The 25192-nt window shown below is 41.3% G+C and overlaps 1 protein-coding gene across 3 annotated transcripts in view; it reads right to left on the bottom strand.

The window, feature by feature from the left end:
• Positions 1 to 25192, bottom strand: part of LOC122549487 (sorting nexin-31-like) — a 128110-nt gene that overhangs the window by 30743 nt on the left and 72175 nt on the right. For all 3 annotated transcript variants that reach the window (XM_087986285.1, XM_087986284.1, XM_087986286.1), the window contains one exon: positions 3262 to 3331. In XM_087986285.1, coding sequence (XP_087842411.1) covers positions 3262 to 3331 — 70 coding nt within the window. The remainder of the gene's footprint in view (positions 1 to 3261; positions 3332 to 25192) is intronic.

The following is a 25192-nucleotide window of genomic DNA, read 5'->3' as shown; positions in this document are numbered from 1 at the left end:
GTAAGCTAAGTAGTCTTAGTTTTTTTTATTATAACTAACGGAAAAAAGAACTTTGTTACTTGTTATTGTGTTATATATTGATGCACACTTTCAAAAAAAAACAGGACAGCACAGTGGCTCAGTGATTAGCACTGCTGCCTCACAGCGCCAGGGACCCGGGTTCAATTCCCACCTCGGACAAGTGTCTGTGTGGACTTTGCACATTCTCCCAGTGTCTTCGTGGGTTTCCTCCGGTTCCCTCCCACAGTCCAAAGATGTGCAGCTGAGGTGAATTGGCCATGCTAAATTGTTCGTAGTGTTAGGTGCATTTGTCAGGGGTAAATTTAGGAGAATGGGTCTGGGTGGGTTACGCTTCGGAGGGTCAGTGTGGACTTGTTGGGCCGAAGGGCCCGTTTCCACACAGTAGGGAATCTTAAAAAAAAAATGTGCAATTTACGCCGAACATAATGTGCACTTAAAAACTTCACAACCTTTTGCTGTTTTAGGTGAATTATATTGAAAGAAAAGCACAGACTAGTAGAAACTCCTCCCCCACATGACAGTTGCCTTGCATAGATATTTAAAACACATCACAAGTTCTTGCATCCCGGAACAACGTGCACAAACAGTGACACTCATAACTACAGTTTTATTTTCAATCTACCCCATGTTTACTGGAATCTTGATTTAAAATATGTTCTTCTTCTACATAATACAACTGGTGGTAGTTAACAACGGAGGTTATATTGTTGGATTTGCCTGGACAGTGGATGTTGCGAAGATGGAGAGACTAGGACCTGAGGGCAGGAGGCTTAGAGTGAAGGAAAGACCTTTTAGAGCAGACATGAGGAGAAAGTTCTTCAGCCAGAGAGGGGGGAATCTAGGAATTTATTAACACAGAAGGCTGTGGCGGTCAAGTCATTGAGTATATTTAAGACAAAGGATTGGTTCAAGATTGTCAAGAGGAATAAAGGTTATGGGGAGAATGGGGTTGAGAAGCTTAGCAGACTCGATGGGCCAAACGGCCTAATTTCTGCACCTACGTCCTGTGGAAATATTTCAAAAGTTGCATTCTAAACCTGGTGAACAGCAGGGAGTTATCTGTCAGTCAGCACTGTGGTAGCAGTGTATGTGTGCTAAGAATGCTCTCAAAGAGTCACATCTGGTGATGATCAGGACACGTGGATACCACCAACACATACTGTTGCATGGCTGGTTCTGAAAGAGAGTATTAGTTATACAAAACTCAGGGCAACAGGAAAATCTCTGTCTATTTGCAACTGCCAGTCATATCCTCAAAGACTTTCATCCATTGACCTAGCCCCTGGGTTAAGACCTGCTTGATGCCCATATCTCTATGGTATGAGATCTGCAATCAAAGCATGAAGGTGACAGATGTCTATACACACAATTGGGAGGCAGATGGTGATGTCAGTGCCATTTAAGGACTGTTTAGAGGGGCATTGGAATAGGTGAGGAGGAACTGAGGAGGCAGTGACGGAGTGATAATGTCACTGCGCTTCTAATCCAGAGCTCCAGGCTAACATTTGGAGATACGGCTTAGAGTCCATCAGGCCAGATGGTGAAATTTGAATTCAATAAATATCTAGCATCCTAAAGGAGACCACTGTGGGTTGTCATAAAAAGGACCATTGGGTTCACTAATGTTCTTTCAGATAAAACATTTGCTATCCTTAACTGGAATTGCCTACATGTGATCCCATACACACAGCAAGATGGTGGATTCTTAATTGCCCACTGGGCATTTAGGGAAGGACAATAAATGCTGGCCTAATCAGGGATGTAGGCATCACATGAACAAATCTTTATAAAAAAAAAGCTAAGTCAGCTGAGGTGAGGACCCAGATAAAACGCAGACCAGCAAATCCTGTGTTTTGTCAGCCACTATTTCCTACAGCAACAAATTCATTGGAGAATGTTGTGCCAAAGCAAAGCTGCTGAGTCACACTAGGCAATGTTGACAGAAGTGAACCATGACAGTGCTAACCATTTTCTCATGAGATGCAAAGCTGCCAGAGATGGTAAAGTCAGATTGATGTTCAAACACCCTGATATTTGGGACTGGATTTTGCAGACTTCTGCTGTGCATTTATTTCGACAGGTGAGGTATGTAAAATATCCCCAGTGTGTTCCTGGTACTGAGGCCCTTCGCTCAGAGTCATCAGAAATCCTGGTTTTGCTGTGTTAGTTCTGGTATCTGTACAATTACCTGAAAGTAGCTCAAACGCCATGGATGTTGACCTTTTCCTTATCAAACAGAAAGTCGGCGGGGGGTGGGGGGTGCTGGTGGTGGTAAGACAGAAGACAGAGAAGAAAACCCGAGAGATTTTGTCTGCCTTCCTACAGACACTCCTCATATGCAACAAACCTGTACCCTTTACCAATCAACCCCTTGCCATCTTCATGAGACATGTAATTCTGGACATACAATACTGTTTGGGCACTGATTGCTTCTTTTCCTGATGACCTCTTTTGAGTGATCAATGGAACAAGTTTGCCAACTGTGAAAGGACAGGTCATTACAGGGCCACACATCTTCAATTGCTCCTCCCCTCAACTGCTCCCAATGGTCACCATACATGTCAATCAACATACAGCCACACCTTCCTAAGGCTTTTCAATGTGACCCAGTTTCGACGTGTGAATCTGGTTAGTCTACCTTATTAAATGCCAATTAAGTGACAATTAAGGACCTCCAGCTTCCTTCATTGCCATAAAACACTGGGCAAAGAGCAAAAGTTGTTTTTAAACCTGTGCACATCAGGGATACCACCAACCCATTCCCTCAGTACCCAAACAGAATATTACAACCCAGTATTCTTCCATGCGCAGACACCCAATTTCATGCCCTCTATTCCCCTCCCTCGGGTGCTCAATCTCTGCCTGACCAAAATTTCCTGGATTTGCCTCTGGTCACTGTCCTTCACTCTTATTTATGGAGATACTTGCAGCACTCATCACTACATGGATGGTGGGAAAGCAGTACATCCCACTAAAATATAGCACTTGAGACGCAAAACCTTCTTGCTTTTTAATGATGTTTTTGGAGGTTAGTCATTTGCTACAGAAGATTGAAGGGGGTCCATTTAGCCTATAATAATACATGTTATATCCAGCCCATGGGATAATCAGGCTTAGTGGACTGAATGTCCTATTCTTTATTTTTCATGTACTGGCAATGTTAAATTAGAGTTCACCAGGCTACTTGCATTCATACCCTGAACTTTACTACTGATGTCCACAAAGATCCATTTCACTTACCTGGCTGTATAATAATGAGACACCACCATTACTTTGCATGAGTATTTTGTTTTCTAATGGATCCAAATAACTGAGGAGAGAAAAAAAATCTTGTTCATTGAGTTAAAAAGACTGGAAACTACCTCAGTTACAAAACACACTGAAAACATAAAGTAAATTTGGCTCCGTCAGCAAATTCAATTTAGGAAGGAACAACGTAGCTTTAAATGTAAAGTCATGCTTGTTTCCACAGATGAACTACCTATAAAACTTATTTTCTACATTAAGGAAGCTTGAAAATAAAGCCGATCTCTAAAGTGGTATAAATCCTACTTAACTGGAGGTGAAAACGTGTTGCTGGAGAAGCGCAGCAGGTCAGGCAGCATCCAAGGAACTGTTGAATCGATGTTTCGGGCATGAGCCCTTCTTCATGATTCCTGAAGAAGGGCTCATGCCCAAAACGTCGATTCTCCTGCTCCTTGGATGCTGCCTGACCTGTTGCGCTTTTCCAGCAAAACATTTTCAGCTCTGATCTCCAGCATCTGGAGATCACTTTCTCCTATTAACTGGAGGCTCAGGAACAGTTTTCACCCTTCCACCAACTTCCAGTGGATGCCCCCTATCCTTTTTAGAGTACAGAAGAACCAAGCCTTCCTGAGGGTTAGTGGCAGAGCACCACAAATTGTACTGTGCATGAAAACATAGGTTCAGATTCGGAGAAAGATGCCATATATTCTAGCAGCAACAACGCTTTTCAAAATGATCCTTTAAAAGAGTTTTTGAGCAGAGACTCACTACATAGAAATTTCTCATTGGGCAGAAAAGCATCATCTGAACAGACTGGAAAATTGTCTATTCATAATGATGATCAGTCAAAAGTAATAAATGCCAAGTGCCTAGTAAAGGCTTTCCATTGTTCACATAGGTAGCTGTTTACCTTGGACAACTTGGCCAGTTAAATCAATGTTTAGCTGGACCACAGTAACCATAACATAGTAGGCTCGAGTCTTAGTCTGTGCTGAGTTAGCTAATTTTGGGCAAGTGTTACAATTAGGTTCAGTGCTGCCACCAAAGGTTTTGGGGAAAGGGAGGTTGTAAGGGGGTCAGGTGGGGAAATTGGGTGGCGAGTCAAAATGATCTGCCAGGGCTCCCAATTGCTGCTAATTGCAGAACAAAAAAAAAGGATGTGAAGACAAAGTGAAAGGCTTTAGCATTGTTGCAGTAATCTAAATGAACAAGTAGTCTGATAACTGTTGGTCTCTCAAAAAGATAATCGTACTAAAATAAGATTCAAGAGGGTGCCTGAAACTTATTTGACAATGTTTTTAAGGGCTCGGAGAAACCTGAACATGACATCAATCAGTGGAAGAATCTGCAAAACACAAAGCATTCCATATCAAGGATAACTGTTATATCTAGCTGCATCTGTTGATCATAGGAACTGGAGTAGAACATCAAGTCCTATGAAGCTGTTTCACTATTCAATGAGCTAATTAAACAGTTTGTTGACTTTGTATCTAAGGAACGACAATGCTGTCCTTGGAGGGGGTCCAGAGGAGGTTTACAAGAACAATCCTTGGAATGAAGGACTTGTTGAATGAAGGACTTGTCAAATGAAGAGTGGATGAGGATTCTGGGTCTGTCCTCAATGGAGTTAGGATGGGTGAGGGGGGAAATCTCATTGAAACTTATAGAATACTGAAAATCCTGGATAGTGAGGCCATGAAGATTATTATTCCACTAGCAGGAGAGACTAGGACCAGAGGGCACAGCCTCAGAGTGAAGGGGTGACCTTTTAAAACCAAGATGAAGAGGAATTTCTTTAGCCAGAGGGTGATGAATCTGTGGAATTCACTGCTGCAGAGGCAAAGTCATAGAGTTCTTTAAGATTGGTTCTTAATTAGTAAGGGGATCAAAGGTTACAGGGAGAGAGCAGGAGAATGGGGTTTAGAGTCATACTGATTGAATGATGAAGCAGACTCAATGTACCAAATAGCTAATTCTTTTCAGATATCTTATGGTTGAACTGTGTCCTAACAGTATCTAACTGACTTGATTCCATACTTAATGGTGTTAAAAAAAAAATCACACAATATCATCAGGTTATAGTCCAGTTTTATTTTGAAGCACTAGCTTTTGGAGCACTGCGCTCTGAAAGCTAGTGTTTCAAAATAGACCTGTTGGACTATAACCTGGTATTGTGCGATTTTTAACCTTGTACAACCCGGTCCAACACTGGCGTCTCCAAATCATACTTAATGATCTTAGCTATCTATCAATCGCAAGGAAAATTACTGAATTAGCAGAATAAAGGAGCACAGCTATAGCCAAAGAAAGGAAGACAAAATTGTTTGAATAAGTTATTTGGCCAATTTGAGCATGATAACATTGTGGTAGTAGGGCTGGGGAGTTGCGAGAATGAGGGTTGGTAAAGAGAAGGGATTTGCTGAACTGGTTTTCCCTTTTATCTGCTTTTAAATGCACACACAGCATTGATGCCAAATTTAAGTGGAATCAGAATTTTCAGCTTTCTCTAGAGGTACATCTTGGACACAATGACTAGAATATAAGTTGGCTTGACCTCCAAACTGAAAAGGAAAAACTCAACGATAGCTATATTTTAGTGAGGTCAATTTCAACATATTAAAAAGGGAAGTAGTGGACAGAGTTTTGGTTCCCTTATCTAAGGAAGCAAATATTGACATTGGAGACAGTTCAGAGAATGTTCATTAGGCTCAAACAAAGGGGCTGCCTTATGAGTAGATGTTGAGTATCAAGCCTGTACACATTGGAATTTAGAAGAATGAGAGGGAACATTATTGAAACACAAGATTTTTAGGAGAATTGAGTGTAGAATGGAAAGTTTGTTTCCCCTTCAGAGAGTTGAAGACTAAAGGGACATAATCTCTGAATAAGGAGCCACACATTTAAAGCAGAGATAAGGAAGATTTATTCTCTCAAAGAATAGTGAATCTGGAATTCTTTACCACAGAGGGCTTATAGTGGCAGAGTCATTAAGTATATGCAAAGTCAAGACAGACATTCTTAATGAGCAATGGAAACAAGGGTTGTGGGGATAAGCAGGTGAGAACTCTCTCACATCAACTATGATTTCACTTCTGCTCTTACATCTTATGGCCATCAGTGGTCATATGCACAAACATTTTATACATGGCAGTCTAGTCCATTTAAACATTAAATGAATAATTTCACATGCCTTATATATTTTCTGTAAGGAGCTTTGGTATGTTAGAGATTAAACAATACATAATGTAAAGTGATGGTCAATCTACCTTTGAAAAAATGGTTTTTTAAACACCAAAACACCAACATTTTAAGCGTTTACTTTGGCATTACTGGGGAGGGGTTCCTCCCCAAAATTGTGCCTCGAGCAACTCAGGAAATTTGCAATTTAAACTTCTCAAATTTGTGCACAATAGCATTTGGCATGAAACCCTGAGCAAAGATGATAAACTATGTGGACCTAAACTTCATGAGAAAAGTAAACATATTCAGATTAGAAGTTGAGAGATCAGAATGTCATGTGATCAGACCTCCAAGAATGCGTCCAACTAAGCTTTTACTTATTGACTTTCAAATTCTCCAGGGTCTTGTGACTACGACGAGTTCAAGCTTGAGATAATATTTATGCAAATCTAGCCTGAACCACTGATGAAATTAGGGCTGCAAATTCAGACATAATCCATACAACATTGCTTGATAAAGCCTAAAAGCCTCAGATTTTATGGAGTATTACTTGTTCTCGGCAAACAGTGATGACTAAATCTGAGGCATCACCAATAAGGACATCTTGCATGGCAGGAAGTTGAAAACCTTAATCAGCCATTTCAAAATCTTTGCTTAATTGCAAAGCGGACCAATCATATTTTTACAATAGTTTAGGTGCAAATTGTTTGTCAAATTGCAAGACACTGTGGACAAGTTTGAACTTGACAAATCAAACAGAATGCTTGACTCATTTTGAAATGATGCACAAGTCACAAGCACCCTCCTTATTTCTTTGTGTCAAAGAAAATGGACAAACAGTCTTCTAAACGAAGTTGAACTTAAAATGTCTATAAATAGTTTTAAATTTTTGGACCAGTGTTTTATGCAAACAAAACAGACTGAGTACTTTGATAAAATGGTGCAACTAGAATGAAAGCTTGACTTTTTGGTTTTGGAGCTCATATTTATTGTTGAAATCAGAGTTCTCAAAATTACAATTATCAATGGTGGGAAATGAAATATTGGGAGTATATCCTGGCACATTCATTTGCTATAATATGGCAGAAACACTGAATCCATCCATAACATTAGTGAAGGGATGTTTTGGATTCTGCTGCAACTGTTCAAATCTACTTCAACATTTCCAAATCCCTATTTTCACTTCTTTATTTTACTTCCTTTAAATATTAAAAAGTACATCTGTATTACTTCCCTTTAAGCTTATTCTTCAAGTTTCTTTTTGCGCTATCGGTAAACTGTATTGGAACAAACCAATGATAAAATAAAGTTCGAAATGGCCATATTGCACACTTATGTTTCATAACTCATTATGGAAAATTATTGAATGCTGTACCATGTGAATTCAATTAAATTTCATCCAAGCCTTCACAAGATTCTAAAGCAGGTTCACTTCCCGCCTCTGGCGACACGCTGTGTGGAGTTTGCACATTCTCTCCGTGTCTGCGTGGATTTCCTCCGGGTGCTCCGGTTTCCTCCCACAGTCCAAAGATGTGCAGGTTAGGTGAACTGGCCATGCTAAATTGCCCGTAGTGTTAGGTGAAGAGGTAAATGTAGGGGAATGGGTCTGGGTGGGTTGCGCTTCGGCTGGTCGGTGTGGACTTGTTGGGCCGAAGGGCCTGTTTCCACACTGTAAGTAATCTAATCTAATCTAATCTAATCTAATCTAATCTAATCTAATCTAATCTAATCTTATAAAATCAGGAACATGGCTATTTTAAATAAAAGTAAATGATTAGCAAGGGAAGGGGATGGCATAGACTAGTAATCTAGGACGGCAAGCTAATATTCTGTGGATATCAATTTGAACCCACCAGGACAGATGAGGAGATTTCCATTCAATAAAAGTCTAGAATAAATAAAAAGATATCCTAACAGTGACCATATAATCATTATCAATTCCTGTAAAAGATCCATCTGCTCCATTAATGTCGTTTAGGGAGGGAAATCTATAGTCCTTCCCTGGTTTGGCCCCATGTGACTCCAGATGCAAAGCAAGTTTACCTTTGCGTCAGGCAATAAATGTTAGTCTAGCCTAACCAGTGACATCCACACATGCACATTTAAAAAAAACTGAAAATATGCAAATATTATGAAGAATTATAGCCACATGCTTTGAACAGACCAGCTGGATATGCACTGGGTTTTTTCTTTGGGGAAGGTCAAAATCGACTGCCTATTTATACAGTTTCCAGCCACAGTTTCTCAACATACAGTAAAACATACCAATTAAAACTGTACAAAAACAAAGAACTGCATGCTGGAAATCAGAAACAGTTCTGAACAACTCTGAAGGGTCACTGTACCCAAAACTCTGAATTCTCTCTACAAATGCTGTCAGACCTGCTAAGTTTTACCAGAAATTTCTGTTTTGTTTTCAATTAAGACAGTTTTAGTATGGGTTCTTCACATACATTCAGGTCAAACCTCAAAGTTGCCTTGAAGAACGTTTATTAACAGTACAGACATACAATGATATGGGAGCAGAGTTGCCCTGCTTGGAGCTGTTGTAGTTCCAGCCTTCTAACAGAATCTCTATCTCAGGATTACTCAGGTCACAATTTACCTCAAAGGCTCACCTGCACATGCATTAAACCTGGTCTTAAAAAAGGAAAGACAGGTATAAAATGATTGAATTTAAACGTTCATTTTAGCAAAATAATTGACAAATCAAATTTTAATGCAATTTGCAGAAATCCATGCAACGCACGATGGCTGAATGGTGTTCAGAGAGTGAAATGAGAACCATGTCCAATAAGAGTGCACACTCAGCTATGATTAATTTAGGTGTTAGAGACAGGGAATCAAACCCAGGACCATGCTGGCCTGCACTTGAAATCAGTCTACTTAATAATATCACAAGCCAGGCAGCATCAGGTGGTGGAGATTGCTGCCTGGCTTGCTGTGTTCTTCCAGCATCCTGCCTGTCTACTTTGGATTCCAGCATCTGCAGTATTTCTGTCTCTACTTAATAATAATGGCATCTAATCCAAGGTTAGCCGACTCAGCATGTCTAACTGGCTCAACCACTCACTGCTGTGTCCACTGAGTTATTCAATTGAGAAAAACAGGAAAAACAAACTTGATTTCCAAATTCTGTTCCAGTTCTAGATGCTAGTGAATACAAAATAACCTTTATAGCTATTCTTTGGGCAACTTGCTCGATCTTGAAACTAAGGAACATGTAAAGAGGACATTCCTCCTTACCCATCTGCTTATTGGATATGAATATGGTAATAGGGTTATTTTAAAATGCCCCTTACTTGTTTTTAAAAATTCCTTTCATTAGTTTTTCTCTCCTTAATTCAAGGCCTCAGGCACCACTCCCTGGCTATATCAGTGGGACAGTAATCTGTGTTTGTCAATACAATGTGTCAGATTCATACAGAGAAACTTTGCAAGCAATAGTTTTCTTGGGTTACTTTTCTCTATTATAATAGACCAATAGGGGGATGTATAGCAGCTATGAAAACTTCCTGTCTTGATTGAAACATTAACCTCATGGTGATAGCAAGTAGCCTTATGAAAAGACCTCTCCCCAAAGGCCATAGTTAACCAAATATACAACATCAATTTTTGGTCAGTTACACTCAGCTGATGATAGAAAACAGGAGACCCAATACATAAAGCTGCTATACCATATTTCGAGAAAATAATTTATCTTTTTACAAGCAAAGCACACTTTTATTTTGGGGTGGGGGGAAAAAAAAAAAGAGATATGGAAAGGGACCCTTCTCTCCTATTATGTGTGCGCTTTCCCTTTAAGAGTTCACATTTAAGGACTCCATATGCTGTGTGCATGCAATGTTGCAGCTCTGCCTGGCAGTTAGTCCACATATTGCAGGCAATTCTCAATTGAGTCCATTTGCAAGGCAGGACATTATAAACAGAGTCAAAAAGTGTAGTGCTGGAAAAGCACAGCAGGTCAGGCAGCATCCAAGGAGCAGAAGAATTGACGTTTTTGGGCATAAGCTCTTCATCATTCCTGATCTCCACCATGTGCAGTCCTCATTTTTGCCCAGTCACTGTAAACACAGGGCAACATAATATAGCTGCTAGCAAGTACAAAGAAACATTTGCATGTTGAATTTTTTAAATTTATATTAATATATTTATGTTCATAAATTGAAATTCATAAATTTGGGACAGCCTGTAGTTTGCTGTAACATTTGCTTCATAACTTAAGTATTTTACTGTTAAGTAAAATGTCGTTTAAAAATCCAGATGAGTGATTAATTATTGAATTATTAACATGTAACTTCCTACACAGTTATAAATATCTAAAGCAGATCCAGTGTAACTATAATAGTGACGAAAAATGCAAAGTTCTTATACAGTATAAGAAAGGATAAGTTGAGGATGACTGAGCAGTCATATATTTTGCAAAATTGCATCAGTAACTGCACTTAGCCCAAATAGAGGCGTATGCCTTCTCTCTGACTAGTAATATCTGAGTCAGAGAGAGTCATAGAGATATACAGCATGGTCCAACTCGTCCATGATACTAGATATACTAAACTGGTAGTCCATTTGCCAGTATTTGGCCCACATCCCTCTAAACCTGCCTGTTCATGTACCCATCTCGATGCCTTTCAAATGTTGTAATTGTACCTGCCTCCACCACTTTATCTGGCAACTTATTCTGTACATACATCACCCTCTGAGAAAACATTGCCCAACGGGTCTCGGAAATCTCTCCCTCTCACCTTAAACCTATGCCCTCTAGTTTTGAACTCTCCTGCCCTGTGGAAACAAACCTTGGTTATTCACCCTAAGCTTGCCCCACGTGATTTTATAAACCTCAATAAGGTCACCCTTCATGAAACTCATGTCAAGAGTTTCCTCAAACTGAAATCTCAAGCGTTTGATATTTAAATCACTTTGCCTTTTCCCAAACTATGAATTTCATAGACCACGCTGTTATTGAGGTTGAAGCAATGGACCACCCATTCTCCTTCAAGATTGGCTTTACTCCTATGCACAGGATAAAGGGAGAGATTCAGCAAAATTACAGATGTGTGCATGCAATCAGGGGAGAGAGAGCATATGAAAGTATGAGACTGGGATACACTTAGTGTTAGGAGGTTTGGATGGGGCAGAATTTGTAAGAAGCGTCCAGGAGAGTTTTCTAGAGCAGGATGTCAATAGTCCGATGATGGAAGGGGCCATATTGGACCTGGCGTTGGGGAATGAGCCAGGCCAGGTGGTAGAAGTTGCAGTGGGGCATTTCTTTGGGAACAGTGACCACAATTGTGTAAGTTTTAGAATACGTGTAGACAAAGATGAGAGTGGTCCTAAGGGAAGAGTACTAAACTGGGCCAAGACCATCAAAATTAGGCAGAAGCTGGGAAATGTGAATTGTACACAGCTATTTGAAGGGAAGTCCACATTTGATATGTGGGAGGCTTTCAAAGATAAGTTAAAGATAGTGCAGGATAGGCATGTCCCATTGAAAGTAAAGGATAGGAAAGGCAAGATTTGTGAACCATGGATGACAGGAGAAATCGTACAACAAGCCATGAGGAAAAGGGAAGCGTACATAAGGTCCAGACAGCTAACAGAACGGGTCCTGCAGGAATATCAGGAGACTAGGACCAGTCTTAAAAGAGGAATCAAGTGGGCTAAAAGGAGTAATGAAATAGCTTTAGTGAGCAGAATTAAGGAGAATCCAAAAGCCTTTTATTCTTATAAAAGAGGCAAGTGAGTAACTAGAGAAGGAAGGAAGGCTGTGTGTCGAAGTTGAGAAAATGGGCGAGATTCTGAACGACTACTTTGCATCAGTGTTCACTGAGGAGAGGGACATGATGAATGTTGAGATTAGAGATAGAAGTTTGATTAATCTGGATCACGTTGACATAAGGAAGGAAGATGTGTTGGGTAGGCTAGTGGTTATTAAAGGTGGACAAAATCCCAGGACCAGATGGGATCTATCCCAGTTTGCTGAGCGAAATGAGAGAGGAAATGCTGGGACCCTGACAGATGTCTTTGTAGCATCCTTAAGTACAAGTGAGGTGCCAGTGGACTGGAGGTTTGCGCATGTTGTCCCCCTGTACAAGAAGGGTAGTAGCAATATTCCGGGTAACTACAGGCCAGTGAGCCTGACGTCAGTAGTGGGAAAGCTGCTGGAGAAGGTACTGAGGGATAAAATCTATTTTTATTTGGAAAAGAATGGGCTTATCAGTGATAGACAACATGGTTTTGTGTGGGGAGATCGTGCCTTACCAACTTAATGGAGTTCTTTGAGGAAGTGACCAAGCTGATAGATGAAGGAAGGGCTGTTGATATCATATACATGGACTTTATTAAGACATTCGATAAGTTCCCCATGGTAAGCTAATAGAGAAAGTGAAGTCACATGGTGTGCGGGTGTTCTAGCTAGGTAGAAGAATAACTGGTTGAGCAACAGTAGAGAGTAGTAGTTGTTGAAGAGCGTTTCTCGAAATGGAGAAAGGTGACCAGTGGTGTTTCACAGGGATCAGTGCTGGGGCCACTGTTGTTTGTGACATACAGAAATGATCTGGAAGAGGGCACTGTTGGTATGATCAGCAAGTTTGCAGATGACACGAAGGTTGGTGGAGTAGCAAAAAGTATAGGGACTGTCAAAGAATACAGGTGAATATAGATAGACTGGAGAATTGGGTGGCGAAGTGGCAGATGGAGTTCAATCCAGGCAAATGTGAATTGATGCATTTTAGGAAGTCTAATTCTAGAGCGAATTATACAGTAAACTGAAGAGATTAGAGTGGTGCTGGAAAAGCACAGCAGGTCAGTCAGCATCCGAGGAGCAGGAAAATCAATGTTTCAGGCAAAAGCCTTTCACCAGGAAGGGCTTTTGCCCAAAATGTCAATTTTCCTGCTCCGAATGCTGCCGGACTTGCTGTGCTTTTCCAGCACCACTCTAATCTTGATTCTGATCTACAGCATCTGCAGTCCTCACTTTCGCCCAGTAAACGGAAGAGCCTTGGGAAAAGTTGATGAGCAGAGAAATCTGGGAGTTCAGGTCCATTGTACCCTGAAGGTTGCTGCACAAGTGGATAGAGTGGTCAAGAAGGCATATGGTATGCTTGCCTTCATCGGACAGTGTATTGAGTATAATAACTGGCAAGTCATGTTAAAATTGTAGAAGACATTGGTTCGGCCGCATTTAGAATACTGTGTACAGTTCTGGTTGCCACATTACCAAAAGGATGTGGACGCTCTGGAGGGTGCAGAAAAGGTTTACTAGGATGTTACCTGTTATGGAAGGTGCTAGCTATGAAGAGAGGTTGAGTAGGTTAGGATTGTTTTCGTTAAAAAAATAAAAGGAGATTGAGGGAGGACCTGATTGAGGTCGACAAAATCATGAAGGGTTTGACATGGTAGATAGAGATAAGCTTTTTCCCCCATGGTGAAGGATTCAATAATGAGAGGTCACGTTTTCAAGGTGAGAGGTGAAAAGTTGAAGGAGAATACACACGGCAAGTACTTTCCATAGAGGGATGCATTGCCAGCAGAGATGGTAGAGGCAGACATGGTAGATTCATTTAAGATAAGTCTGGACAGATGCAGGAGTAGGTGGGTAGCACAGTGATACAGATGCTTAGGAATTGGGCGACAGGTTTAGACAATGGATTTGGATCAGCTCAGGCTTGGAGGGTCGAAGGGCCTATTCCTGGACTGTAAAGTGTCTTTGTTCTTTGACTGAGGTTAGGCAGGAAAGAGATTGAAGGCATGTGAAAGAGGGCGAGCATGAGAGAGTAATTAGGAAAAGAGTCAGAAAGCAAGTGAAAGAGTGTGTGAAGGAGAATTAAAGTGAATGGAAAGGAGTATAGGAGAGAGAGAATGTATAGGAAAAAAGAAAGATGGCTCCTGACAGAGAGCAAAGTACCTTAGAAAGCAATTGTAACAGCAAGAATGACCAAGTTAGAAAATGTGAACGCAAATGAAATGGAAAAGTACAAATGCAGAATTTAGAGAAACAGATTGAAATTAAAAAATGGAATAAAGCTAAGGATAGAAATATTTTAATTTATATAGCACTTTTCAAATCGTGGAACATGCTTGTAGTATCACAGCTAATTAACAAAGAAACACTTTGAAGAGAACTTTCCATTATTTTTTGCCTTCACAAGCCAAACAGTCCACATCATGGAAGTCCAATGGTTATATGCAAAGTTTAAACCAAGATATCTTATCAGAAATGGACCAATGCTCTCAGAATTTCAATTTGCAATAAGAACTTTAGTATTGCTGAAAAAAAAAGACATTTTACAACGAAGTACATTACCGAACAGGAACAGGCCCTTCAGCCCTCCAAGCCTGTGCTGACCAATATCCTCGGTCTAGATTAGAGTGGTGCTGGAAAAAGCACAGCAGGTCAGGCAGCATCCGAGGAGCAGGAAAATCGACATTTCGGGCAAAAGCCCTTCATCAGGAATAGAGGGCTTTTGTCCGAAACGTTGATTTTCCTGCTCCTCTGATGCTGCCTGACCTGCTGTGCTTTTCCAGCACCACTCGAATCTAGACTCTGGTTTCCAGCTTCTGCAGTCCTTCTTTTTACCTACCTGATCCATATCCTCTATCTAAATCTACCGCTTATATTCTCAGGGTCTGTATCTCTCTGCTCCCTGCCCATTCATGTATCTGTCCAGATACATCTTAAATGAAGCTATCGTTCCCATCCCTACCACCTCCACTGGCAATGCATTCCAGGCACCCACCACTGTCTGCATAAATAACTTTCCATGTATATCTCTTCTAACCTTTTTCTCCTCTCACTTTGACCTCTAGTAATGGAGTCCTCCATTCTGGGAAAAAGTTTCTTGCTATCCACACTGTCTACACCTCTCATGACTTTGTAGGCCTCAATCAGGTCCTCCCTCAACCTCCTTTCCAATGAAAATAATCGTAATCTACTCAACCTCCCCTCATATCTACCATGCTCCATACCAGGCAACATCTTGCACGGTCTCCAAAGCATCCACATCCTTACGGTAATGTAGCGACCAGAACTGTATGCAGTATTCCAAATGTGGCTGAACCAAAGTCTTATACTACTGTAACATGACCTGCCAACTCTTGTACTCAATACCCCATTTGATGAAGGAAAGACTGTCGTATGCGTTCTTGACCATCTACTGACCTGCGTTGCCACTTTCGGGGAACAATGGACCTGAACACCCAGATCTCTCTGTACATCAATTTTCCCCAGGTCTTTTCCACTTACTGTATAGTTCACTCTGGAATTGCATCTTCTAAAATGCATTACCTCACATTTGTCCGGATTGAAATCCATCTGCCATTTCTCTGCCCAACTCTCCAATCCATCTATATTCTGCTGTATACTCTGACAGTCCCTTCACTATCTGCTACTCCACCAATGTTACTGTTATCTGCAAACTTGCTTACGAGGCAACCTACACTTTCCTGCAAATCATTTATGTACATCACAAACAACAGTGGTCCCAGTACGGATCCCTGTGGGACACCACTGAGCAAAGGTCTTCATTTTGAGAAGCTCCCTTCCACTATACACTCTGTCTCCTGTTCCCCAACCAGTTCTCTATCCATCTAGCTAGAACACCCTGGATCCAATGCGACTTCACCTTCTTCATCAGCTTACCACGGGAAAACCTTATCAAATGCCTTACTAAAGTTCATGTATATGATATCTACTTCCTTCCCTCATCATTCAATTTTGTCACCTCTTCAAAGAATTCTATTAGGTTTGTAAGAAGTGACCTTCCCTGCACAAGAACCTGTTGCCTATCTCTGATAAGCCCATTTTCTTCCAAATGGGGAATAGATCTTATCCATTAGTATCTTCTCCAGTAGCTTCATGCATATCTTTCCTCCTTTGTCCTAGAGTCGGCCAACCCTTTCCCTAGTTACCCTCTTGCTCCTTATATGAATAAAAGGCTTTGGGGTTTTCCTTAATCCTGCTTGTTGATGATCTCTCATGACCCCTTTTAGCCCTCATAAGTCCTTGTTTCAGATTTTGGAGGAAACGCCATCCCATTCTCCCAATTCCTTCGTCTCCGCCGCATCTGCTCCCAGGAGGACCAGTTCAAAATACGTACAACACAGATGGCCTCCTTCTTCAAGGACCGCAATTTCCCCCCCGACGTGGTCGACGGTGCCCTCCACCGCATCTCCTCCACTTCCCGCTCCTCCGCCCTTGAGCCCCGCCTCTCCAACCGCCACCAGGACAGACCCCACTGGTCCTCACTTACCACCCCACCAATCTCCATGTACAGCGCATCATCCGCCGTCACTTCCGCCACCTCCAAACAGACCCCAGCACCAAGGATATATTTCCCTCCCCTCCCCTATCAGCTTTCCGTAGAGGCCACTCCCTCCGCGACTCCCTTGTCAGATCCACACCCCCCCACCGACCCAACCTCCACTCCCGGCACCTTCCCTTGCAACCGCAGGAGGTGCAACACTTGCGCCCACACCTCCCCCCTCACTTCTCTCCAAGGCCCCAAAGGAAACTTCCATATCCGCCACAGATTCACCTGCACCTCCACCCACATCATCTACTGCATCCGCTGCAGCCGGTGTGGCCTCCTCTATATTGGGGAGACAGGCCGCCTACTTGCGGAGCGATTCAGAGAGCACCTCTGGGCCACCCGGACGAACCAACCCAACCACCCTGTAGCACAGCATTTCAACTCCCCCTCCCACTCCACCGAGGATATGCAGGTCATTGGACTCATCCACCGCCAAACCACAACAACGCGACGGTCGGAGGAGGAGCGTCTTATCTTCCGACTGGGAACCCTCCAACCACAGGGGATGAACTTGGACTTCACCAGTTTCTTCATCCCCCCCTCCCCCCACCTTGTCTCAGCCGAATCCCTCCAGCCCGGCACCGCCTTCCTGACCTGCAGTCTTCTTCTTGACCTCTCCGCCTCCATCCTACTCCGACCTATCACCCTCACCTTGACCTCTTTCCACCTATCACATTTCCAACGCCCCTCCTCCAAGTCCCTCCTCCCTACCTTTTATCTTCTCCTGCTGAACACTCTCTGCTCATTCCTGAAGAAGGGCCTGTGCCCGAAACGTCGAATCTCCTGTTCCCTGGATGCTGCCTGACCTGCTGTGCTGTTCCAGCAATAAAGTTTCAACACTGATCAGCAGAGGCCTTGCGATGTATCCATTTAACTGCTCAGCTTTATTTAAATTTTAAACCAGACTCTGATTGGTCAGGTCATTGCCTTGAGAAATAAACTAGCATAGAGCTGTCACTTGTTTTGTTGTTTCAAAACATCACTGTGCATGTACACATTCTGTCTGCAAAAAAAAAAGGGTCCTATGTCTTAGGTGTACTGGAAGCTGCATATATTAAGAGTACCATATTGTAAGCCCAACTGACAAAACTAAATTGGTTGTTAATGCAATTCCATACACAGTCAGGATTATCAAGCCCCAAATGTTATCCTAATACAGAAATACATCCAATTTGAGACAGTATGTTATGAGTTTTGAAAGTGCAGGTTGGTCAGTGCCTTGCTTATCGCAAGCAGCTAAATGGGCACGTAGTTTGTTATGAAACACCTGTCTTTGGACCTACAGCCTACATACCAGGCACCTAAATTCATATACCATGTTACTTAATCCTTGTGATAAGCAGAATGTATTTTGGCTTGGTGGCAGCATCCTGTTAGTGGCAAATGCCACTGGGATGGTTGCTGTATAGTATCAGATTGAATCAGGCAGTTTTCAGCTGTTAATCAAACTTTGAGATACCATACACTTGCAGAATAATCAGAGATATGCTGGGCACTTTTCAGGACTAAGAATAACTGCCTTAGGGCTGTTTGTGAGTTTTCAGTGACAGGTACAGTGAAAACTAGGTGGTGATGGCGTTGTGGCATTATCGTTAGACTCTTAATCCAAAGACCTGGGTAAGGTTCTGGGAACCTGGGTTCAAATCTCTCCATGGTGGAATTTGAATTCAATTAAAATGTGGAATTAAGAGTTTAATGACGACAATTTGTCAATTGTCTGGAAAAACCCATCTGGTTTACTAACATCCTTTAGGGACCTGGTTGGGACTATGAGATTCCTGATCTACAGCAGGTTGACTCTTAACTGTCCCCTTAGGCAGTTAGGGATGAACAATGAATTCTGGCCAAGCCAGCAACTCCCACATCCACAGTGGCTGAGTGGTTAGCACTGCTGCCTCACAGTGCCAGGGACCTGGGTCCAAATCCACCGTCAGGCAACCGCGTGTGTGTGGAGCTTATGCATTCTTCCCACATCTGTGTGGGTTTCCTCCCATAGTCCAAAGATGTGCAGGTTAGGTGGACTGACCATGCTAACTATACCAGAATTTCTAGGGATATGTAGGCCAGATAGATTAGCCATTGAAAATGCAAGGTTAAAGGAAGAGGTTGGGGGATGTGGGTCTGGGTGGGATGCTCTTTGGAGAATCGGCAGCTGTGTGAACCTGATGGGCCAAATGGCCGCCTTCCAATCTGTAGGAATTCTTTTAATAATATTCATAGAATCAAAAGTGGTCATGAACACAAGACAAAAATCTGTGTCAAAGTCTGTCTCTTCCCAGCAATATGCAAATTCTAAAGTGCTGAAAGATCTTTGTCCAAACTGTGGGGCCACAAAGTTCACCTAGTTGACAGGGATTCAGTTTATTCTAAAAAAGACAGCACCTTTATCAGCATAGCATTCATCCCTCAGTGAAATGTTAATTTAGATTACAAATTGAAAACCCCTGAAATGCGACTTGAATCTCTTGAAGAGGTTTGAATGCTGTGACTGAACAATGCTGACATTTCAGAATATGATGCAAAATGTTCCTACCCACAACAGAATGAGCTTCTCTCATTGCTGTGTATACTATTCAAATCAGGATATGAGACTCTGATAGATTGGAACAGGGAGCCAAGAAAGGTGACTAATGAATTAGTAGCAATTATCCACTTCATTAAAAATCAGTCAAATTATCATCTATATCTACAGAGACTGATTGCTAATTTAAAATCAAGTCATAAAGAATAGAAATTATGGTTTATGCTGATAAAATGCATCTGTTTAAGGAGGAAATTTGGAACTAGCTTGAAAAGAACAAAATCCCAGGCATTAAGAAATGAAAACTGGCTTGCAACCAAACCCGACATGAAGTGACTAGAAATAGATAGCAGATGCTTGGCAATAACTAACATTTGTTATGAAACACAATGTTCAGACAGTAAGGAAACTGTAGTAGCAAGCCAAGCAATATGGTAACATCCAAAAGGTGCATGGGTGTTGCTGCAGTACATCCTCTCTGAAGTAAAACCTATAAATAATTTAAGCCCAACATAAAACCCAGTTTGGTAATGGGATCATTGCTAAGTTTGAACAAGCCATATTTTTTCCAAGTGGTAGAATGTAAAATGAACAGCAATTTCTTTCCGAAATTCATGGAAAAATAAAGCATCTGTCATCACACAGCACTTCTCTCTTCAGTGTCTTACCTCCCCCACAGCTTCTGGGGCTGACTGCACGAAACTCTCCAGCTACTTCGGAACACATGCCAGCAATGAGCTACCAAGCTTACATAGAACCTCCATTGTTTTTGAATCAATTCACAAGCAAATGTGTTGACACAGTGAGTTTGCCCATAAATTGCGGCAAAACACTGAACCAATTTCAATTTGCGGTGAAACCAGTTCATACTGCCTTAATTTCAGCAAATTCACCAACCCCCATCCCCACCTTGACAATCTGAACTAACCTAAATTGAACTTTGAACAAAAAAAATCCTTAAAATAAAAATCCCTGTAGCATTTAGTAAATATATTGCAGGATAGTCCTTACATGAGTCATATGGATTCAGACAGACATGACCACTACAGTTTTTAAAACAGAAAATATGAGACAACATTTACGAAACACATGTTGTTCACAGTTTTACTTAGAAACAGAACGGTTAGAAAAGATGAGACACATTTGTGTATTTGACCTTCACAGTCCATATGATGGAGCTCTAATGATCACATGTATAGTTTAAATTCACCTATCCTTTACACTGAACGGGGTATTGCTATTAGAGAGTTTTCCTTTCCAATTTAGAATTCAGATAGATCAATGAGGCAAAATGCTAAAAACAGTCTTGTCCAAACTTTAGGGTCACTGGAATCAACAGGGCAAAAACCAGCAAATGAAATATACAAGCAGCATGGTGTCTCAGTGGTTAGCACTGCTACCTCACAGCTCCAGGGACCCAGGTTTGATTCCACCCTAAGGTGCCTGTCTGTGTGGAATTTGCATATTCTCCTGTGTATGTGTGGGTTTTCCCTGCAGTCCAAAGATATGCAGGCTTTTTTTTGTTATTACTTCTACCTGCACTGCCACCTTCAATAATCCTTGGACCTGTACACCCAGTTTCCTCTGCATATCAGAACTCATAAGGATTCTGCCATTCACTACATAATTTCCACCTGTACATGATCTTCCAAAATGCATCACCTCACATTTGTCCAGATTAAACTCCATCTGTCATTTTTCTGTCCATGCTTCCAATTGGTTATGTCCAGCTGTATCCTCTGACAATCCTCCTCACTATACACAAATCCCCCAATCTTTATATCATCTGAAAACTTACTAATTAGACCAGCCATGTCATTTATGTAGACCACAAATAGCAGTAGTCCCAGCACTGATCCCTATAGAATGCCACTAGTCACAACCTTTCTTTCCGAAAAGTGTCCTTCCACCGTTACCCTCGTCTCCTATGACTAAGGACTTCACCTGGCAAAGGAGCAGCGCTCCTAAAGCTTGTGATTTCAAATAAACTTGTTGGACTATAACCTGGTGTCATGTGACTTCTGACCTTGTCCACCCTAGTCCAACACTGGCACCTCCGTATCATGGCTCTTATGACGAAGCCAGTTCTGTATCCATCTTGCCAGCTCACCCCACCCTCCCATACCACATGACTTCAACCATTTGTACTGGTCTGTCACGAAGGACCTTATCAAAGGCTTTACTAAAGTCCATGTAGATAACATTCACTACATTGCCCTCAATCATCTTTGTCACCTCTTCAAAAGACTTAATCAAGCTAGTGAGGCACAACTTCCCTCACATAAAACCATGCTGTCAATTGGTAATAAGTCCATTTGCTTTGAAAGGTGTATAGATCACATCCCAGAGCATCTTTGCTAATAATTTCCCTACCACCAACGTGAGGCTCTCAGGCCTGTAATTTCCTGGATTATCCCTGAAGCCCTTCTTAAACTTTCTCAAACAGCATTGCCAGTGTCCCAGTCCACAATGTGCAGAAACCTTCATTTATGCCTCTCTTCCTCAGACCCAACTATTCCGAAACGTCTCCTGGTTGGCCATCTCCCAATCGCCAACATCCTAAAATCTCAACTCATCAAGGAGTCCTGCTGTACACACCCCAACTTGCTGAAAATCTTACTTATCTGTCACCTGTAAGTATAAGTAGGGATAGAAATAAATAATTGACCCTGATGCTGCTCTGGGCCCAGACCTTCTACCCAGGCACAGTGGGGACCCCTACAGCCTTGGGCCACTGACGTACCCCTCCCATCCCAAACTCTGCCTCTGTGCATTCTGACCTATACTAGAAGCCAGACACAGCAGCACTGGATTATGATGGTGCAAAAAGAGGCTCTTTGGCCCACTATGTCTGCATTGTCTCTCCAAATGGGCATTATGACTTAGTGCCATTTTTCTACCCTTTACTAAACCCCACACATTAGATCATTTAAATAGTAATATCGCTAGTGAATTTCAGATCTTAAAATGATATCAAGTATTTTAAACCTGGACCATGCCATTCTGGATCCATTTAGGAGCATGAACAGTTTCTCCCTGTCTACTTTCTCCTGACCTCTCATGATTTAAAAAAACACTTCAGACAAATCTCCATTTAGCCTTCTATTCTCCAGGGAAAAACAGTCTCAACCTTTTCAATCTATGTGACCACAGTTCATAGCTGATATACTTCCATTCTAAAATTAGTTCATGACCTCACCAGTCCCCATTTCTGTAACCATATCCAACCAAAACAATCCGCAATTCTTTCCTTTACTTGCTAACACTATCCATTGACTTCTGTCTCCTCCATTGTCTAGGCTCTGGATTATTTTTCGACCCACCCCCAAACTCCTCCCTCTCTCTCTCACTTACTTGTCTAAAGTTTTCATACATTCCTAATACATTGCCTGATTACTTTTCAGCGAAGCACATTGAATGCTTGTGTTTCAGGTGCTTATATAAATGCAAGTTTCAGATTACAGTTCCTTTCAAAAGGTGCACTTTTCAGAAAATTTGCTTAATTCTATCAAAAAATAATTGCATCCCTTTTTATTAGGCAGAGTTTGAAATGTTCAGACCTAACTCGAGGGTTTGAACAGATATTCCTTAAAGAGCTATGGCAAGTCATGTTTTTTTTCCACACAAGTTGACCATCTACTTTGAGTTAAATCTCAAATAGGCACTTTCCCTGTACCTAATAATCAGTGAAAATAGTCTCCCTTTTCCAAAGTGGGTATTTAGAAGCCTGACTAGAATGCAGTTATTTTCTAGCCATTTCCTCCACACCACACCAAGACACCTGTAAATGATCCAGCTAAACGTTTTGTTTTGTCTTTGCACTAACAGCACAGAACAAATACCAATAAGTAACAGCTTTCCTACGTTTTCAGAGTATTACAGTATCTTTGCTTCACACAGTGGCCACAGTCATTGAATTCAAAGTTTTACATGCAAGGAACAGAATTCCAGGGAAAAAGTTTTTGGATAAGAATGATACAGACAGGAAACACAATATATGTTGTAGTACTAATGGCATGCTTTGCTGATGTTGAAGGCAGAAGAGTGCCAAGATGCAGCTGAATTAGTTCCACTGTTCCTGGAACTTTGGAAATAAAACACCATTAGGAGTCAGGTTCAAGGAATCATTCATTCAGCTGGGACATTAAGCTTACTTAGAAATCTCTCTCAGAAAGCTCAGGAGAAACCTTACGAGTTGTAGATTCAGATAACAGAGTCTCTGAATGCTTGTTGATTTTCATAATCTGGATAAATCAAAGACTCAGAAGTGCCATCAATCTCTCGTCATTTATCACATACCCCTTCTCATAATAAGTTGATGCACTATGGGATGTATAACTCACGTGAAGGCAATATTGAGACACCCAATTAATAGCTGATGATAATTCATAAACACAGTCTGGGGAAATTTTTATTCCTCCATCTTCCACAAGTATAATGAAGACAACGAAGTGGATTTCTGGTTAGAACCACAGATCTGATGAAAAACAGCCTAGATTTTGATTAGGTAAAGACACACGGGTGAAAGTTTGCTTGGGAAATTGATCTGAGTGACAGAGTGTGAGAAAAACACTTTGGGAGTAACGAACCAAATACAGCATATTGCTTGGAGATAGTAGGGAGTGCAGAGTGGATAAAATGTGTAGCTGGAAAACACAGCAGGTCAAACAACATCAGAGAAGCAGGAAAGTAGACGTTTCACGTCAGGATCCTTCATCAGGACTAACAAAGGATCCTGACCATAAACGTCAACTTTCCTGTTCCTCCGATGTTGTCTGACCTGCTGTATTTTTCCAGCTGCACATTTTATTGAGATAGGATATTGCCATTCTTTGCCTTCCTTATTAGTGAGTTGGTTTTCTCTTGTTATTGTGTCATGCTCACTTTACCATCATTCAGCTTTTCTTCTAATACATTGCTAATCACTCTCAAACTGGTGTTGTATCAGTCCAAAAATAAATTTCTTTTTACCATATTTGTTTTGCATCAGTTTCTTTAACAAAATATATTTCACTGGAGATTTGGATATCAATATAATTATCCCAAACAATCCTTTCTTGTGCCTTCAGAGTTGACTAGGATTGGCCAAATCCTTGGTTATTGAATAGCTTTGCTCTATTTCAAGCCCAATTGTAAAGTCAGTCATACCTCATAAATCAAAGAGCACAGGCTGTTGAGCAGATTGTCTGCGCCAATGCTTTGAAGAGTTAGCTAATTAGCACCACTCCCTTGTCCTCTCTCATAGCTTTGAAATTTCCCCTTTTCAAATATTTTAATCATTCACCAAGAAATTCACCAAACTCTTTAGACAGTGCCCTCCAAACTCACAACCACTGCCATCTAGAAAGACAAGGGCAGCAGATACATGAGGACATCACCATCTCAAAAGTTCCCCTCCAAGCTACTCACCATCCTAACTTAGAAACATATCACCATTCCTTCAGCATCACTGGGTCAACATCCATAAATTTCCTCCCTGAAAAGCATTCTGACTCCACATACACCAAATAGACCACAGCTGTTAAACACAATTCACCATCTTCTCAAGGACAACTAGGGAGGGACAACATGCACTGGCCTAGCCAGGAACACCCACATCTTGCTTCAATCCCAAAATCTAATTCCCATTTGAAAAGTAACAACTTGAGCCACTGAGGAAAAGTTACTTGATTGACAGCTTTGGTTCTCTGATCTCTTCAGTCAATGTTTATTTAAACAAGTTTGAAAGATGTCAAGCGCTTACAATTTCTGCTACTGATACTTTGAAAGGATCGGAATGATCCACTCTAGGCCAAGTAAAATGTCAAGTGATTTTTTTTTTTAAAACAAAGTGGAAAGCATTGAGTTTTTTTCAGAAAAATGGCTACGATACATGTTCACTTTTCGTGATATTATTAACGGTTTTATATACTAT

Source organism: Chiloscyllium plagiosum, unplaced genomic scaffold (assembly GCF_037043375.1).
Source record: "Chiloscyllium plagiosum isolate Xiang-an unplaced genomic scaffold, Cpla_swu_hap1 HiC_scaffold_4, whole genome shotgun sequence".
NCBI classification, from domain to species: Eukaryota; Metazoa; Chordata; class Chondrichthyes; order Orectolobiformes; family Hemiscylliidae; genus Chiloscyllium; species Chiloscyllium plagiosum.
This window is presented reverse-complemented; position numbering and strand designations above follow the sequence as displayed.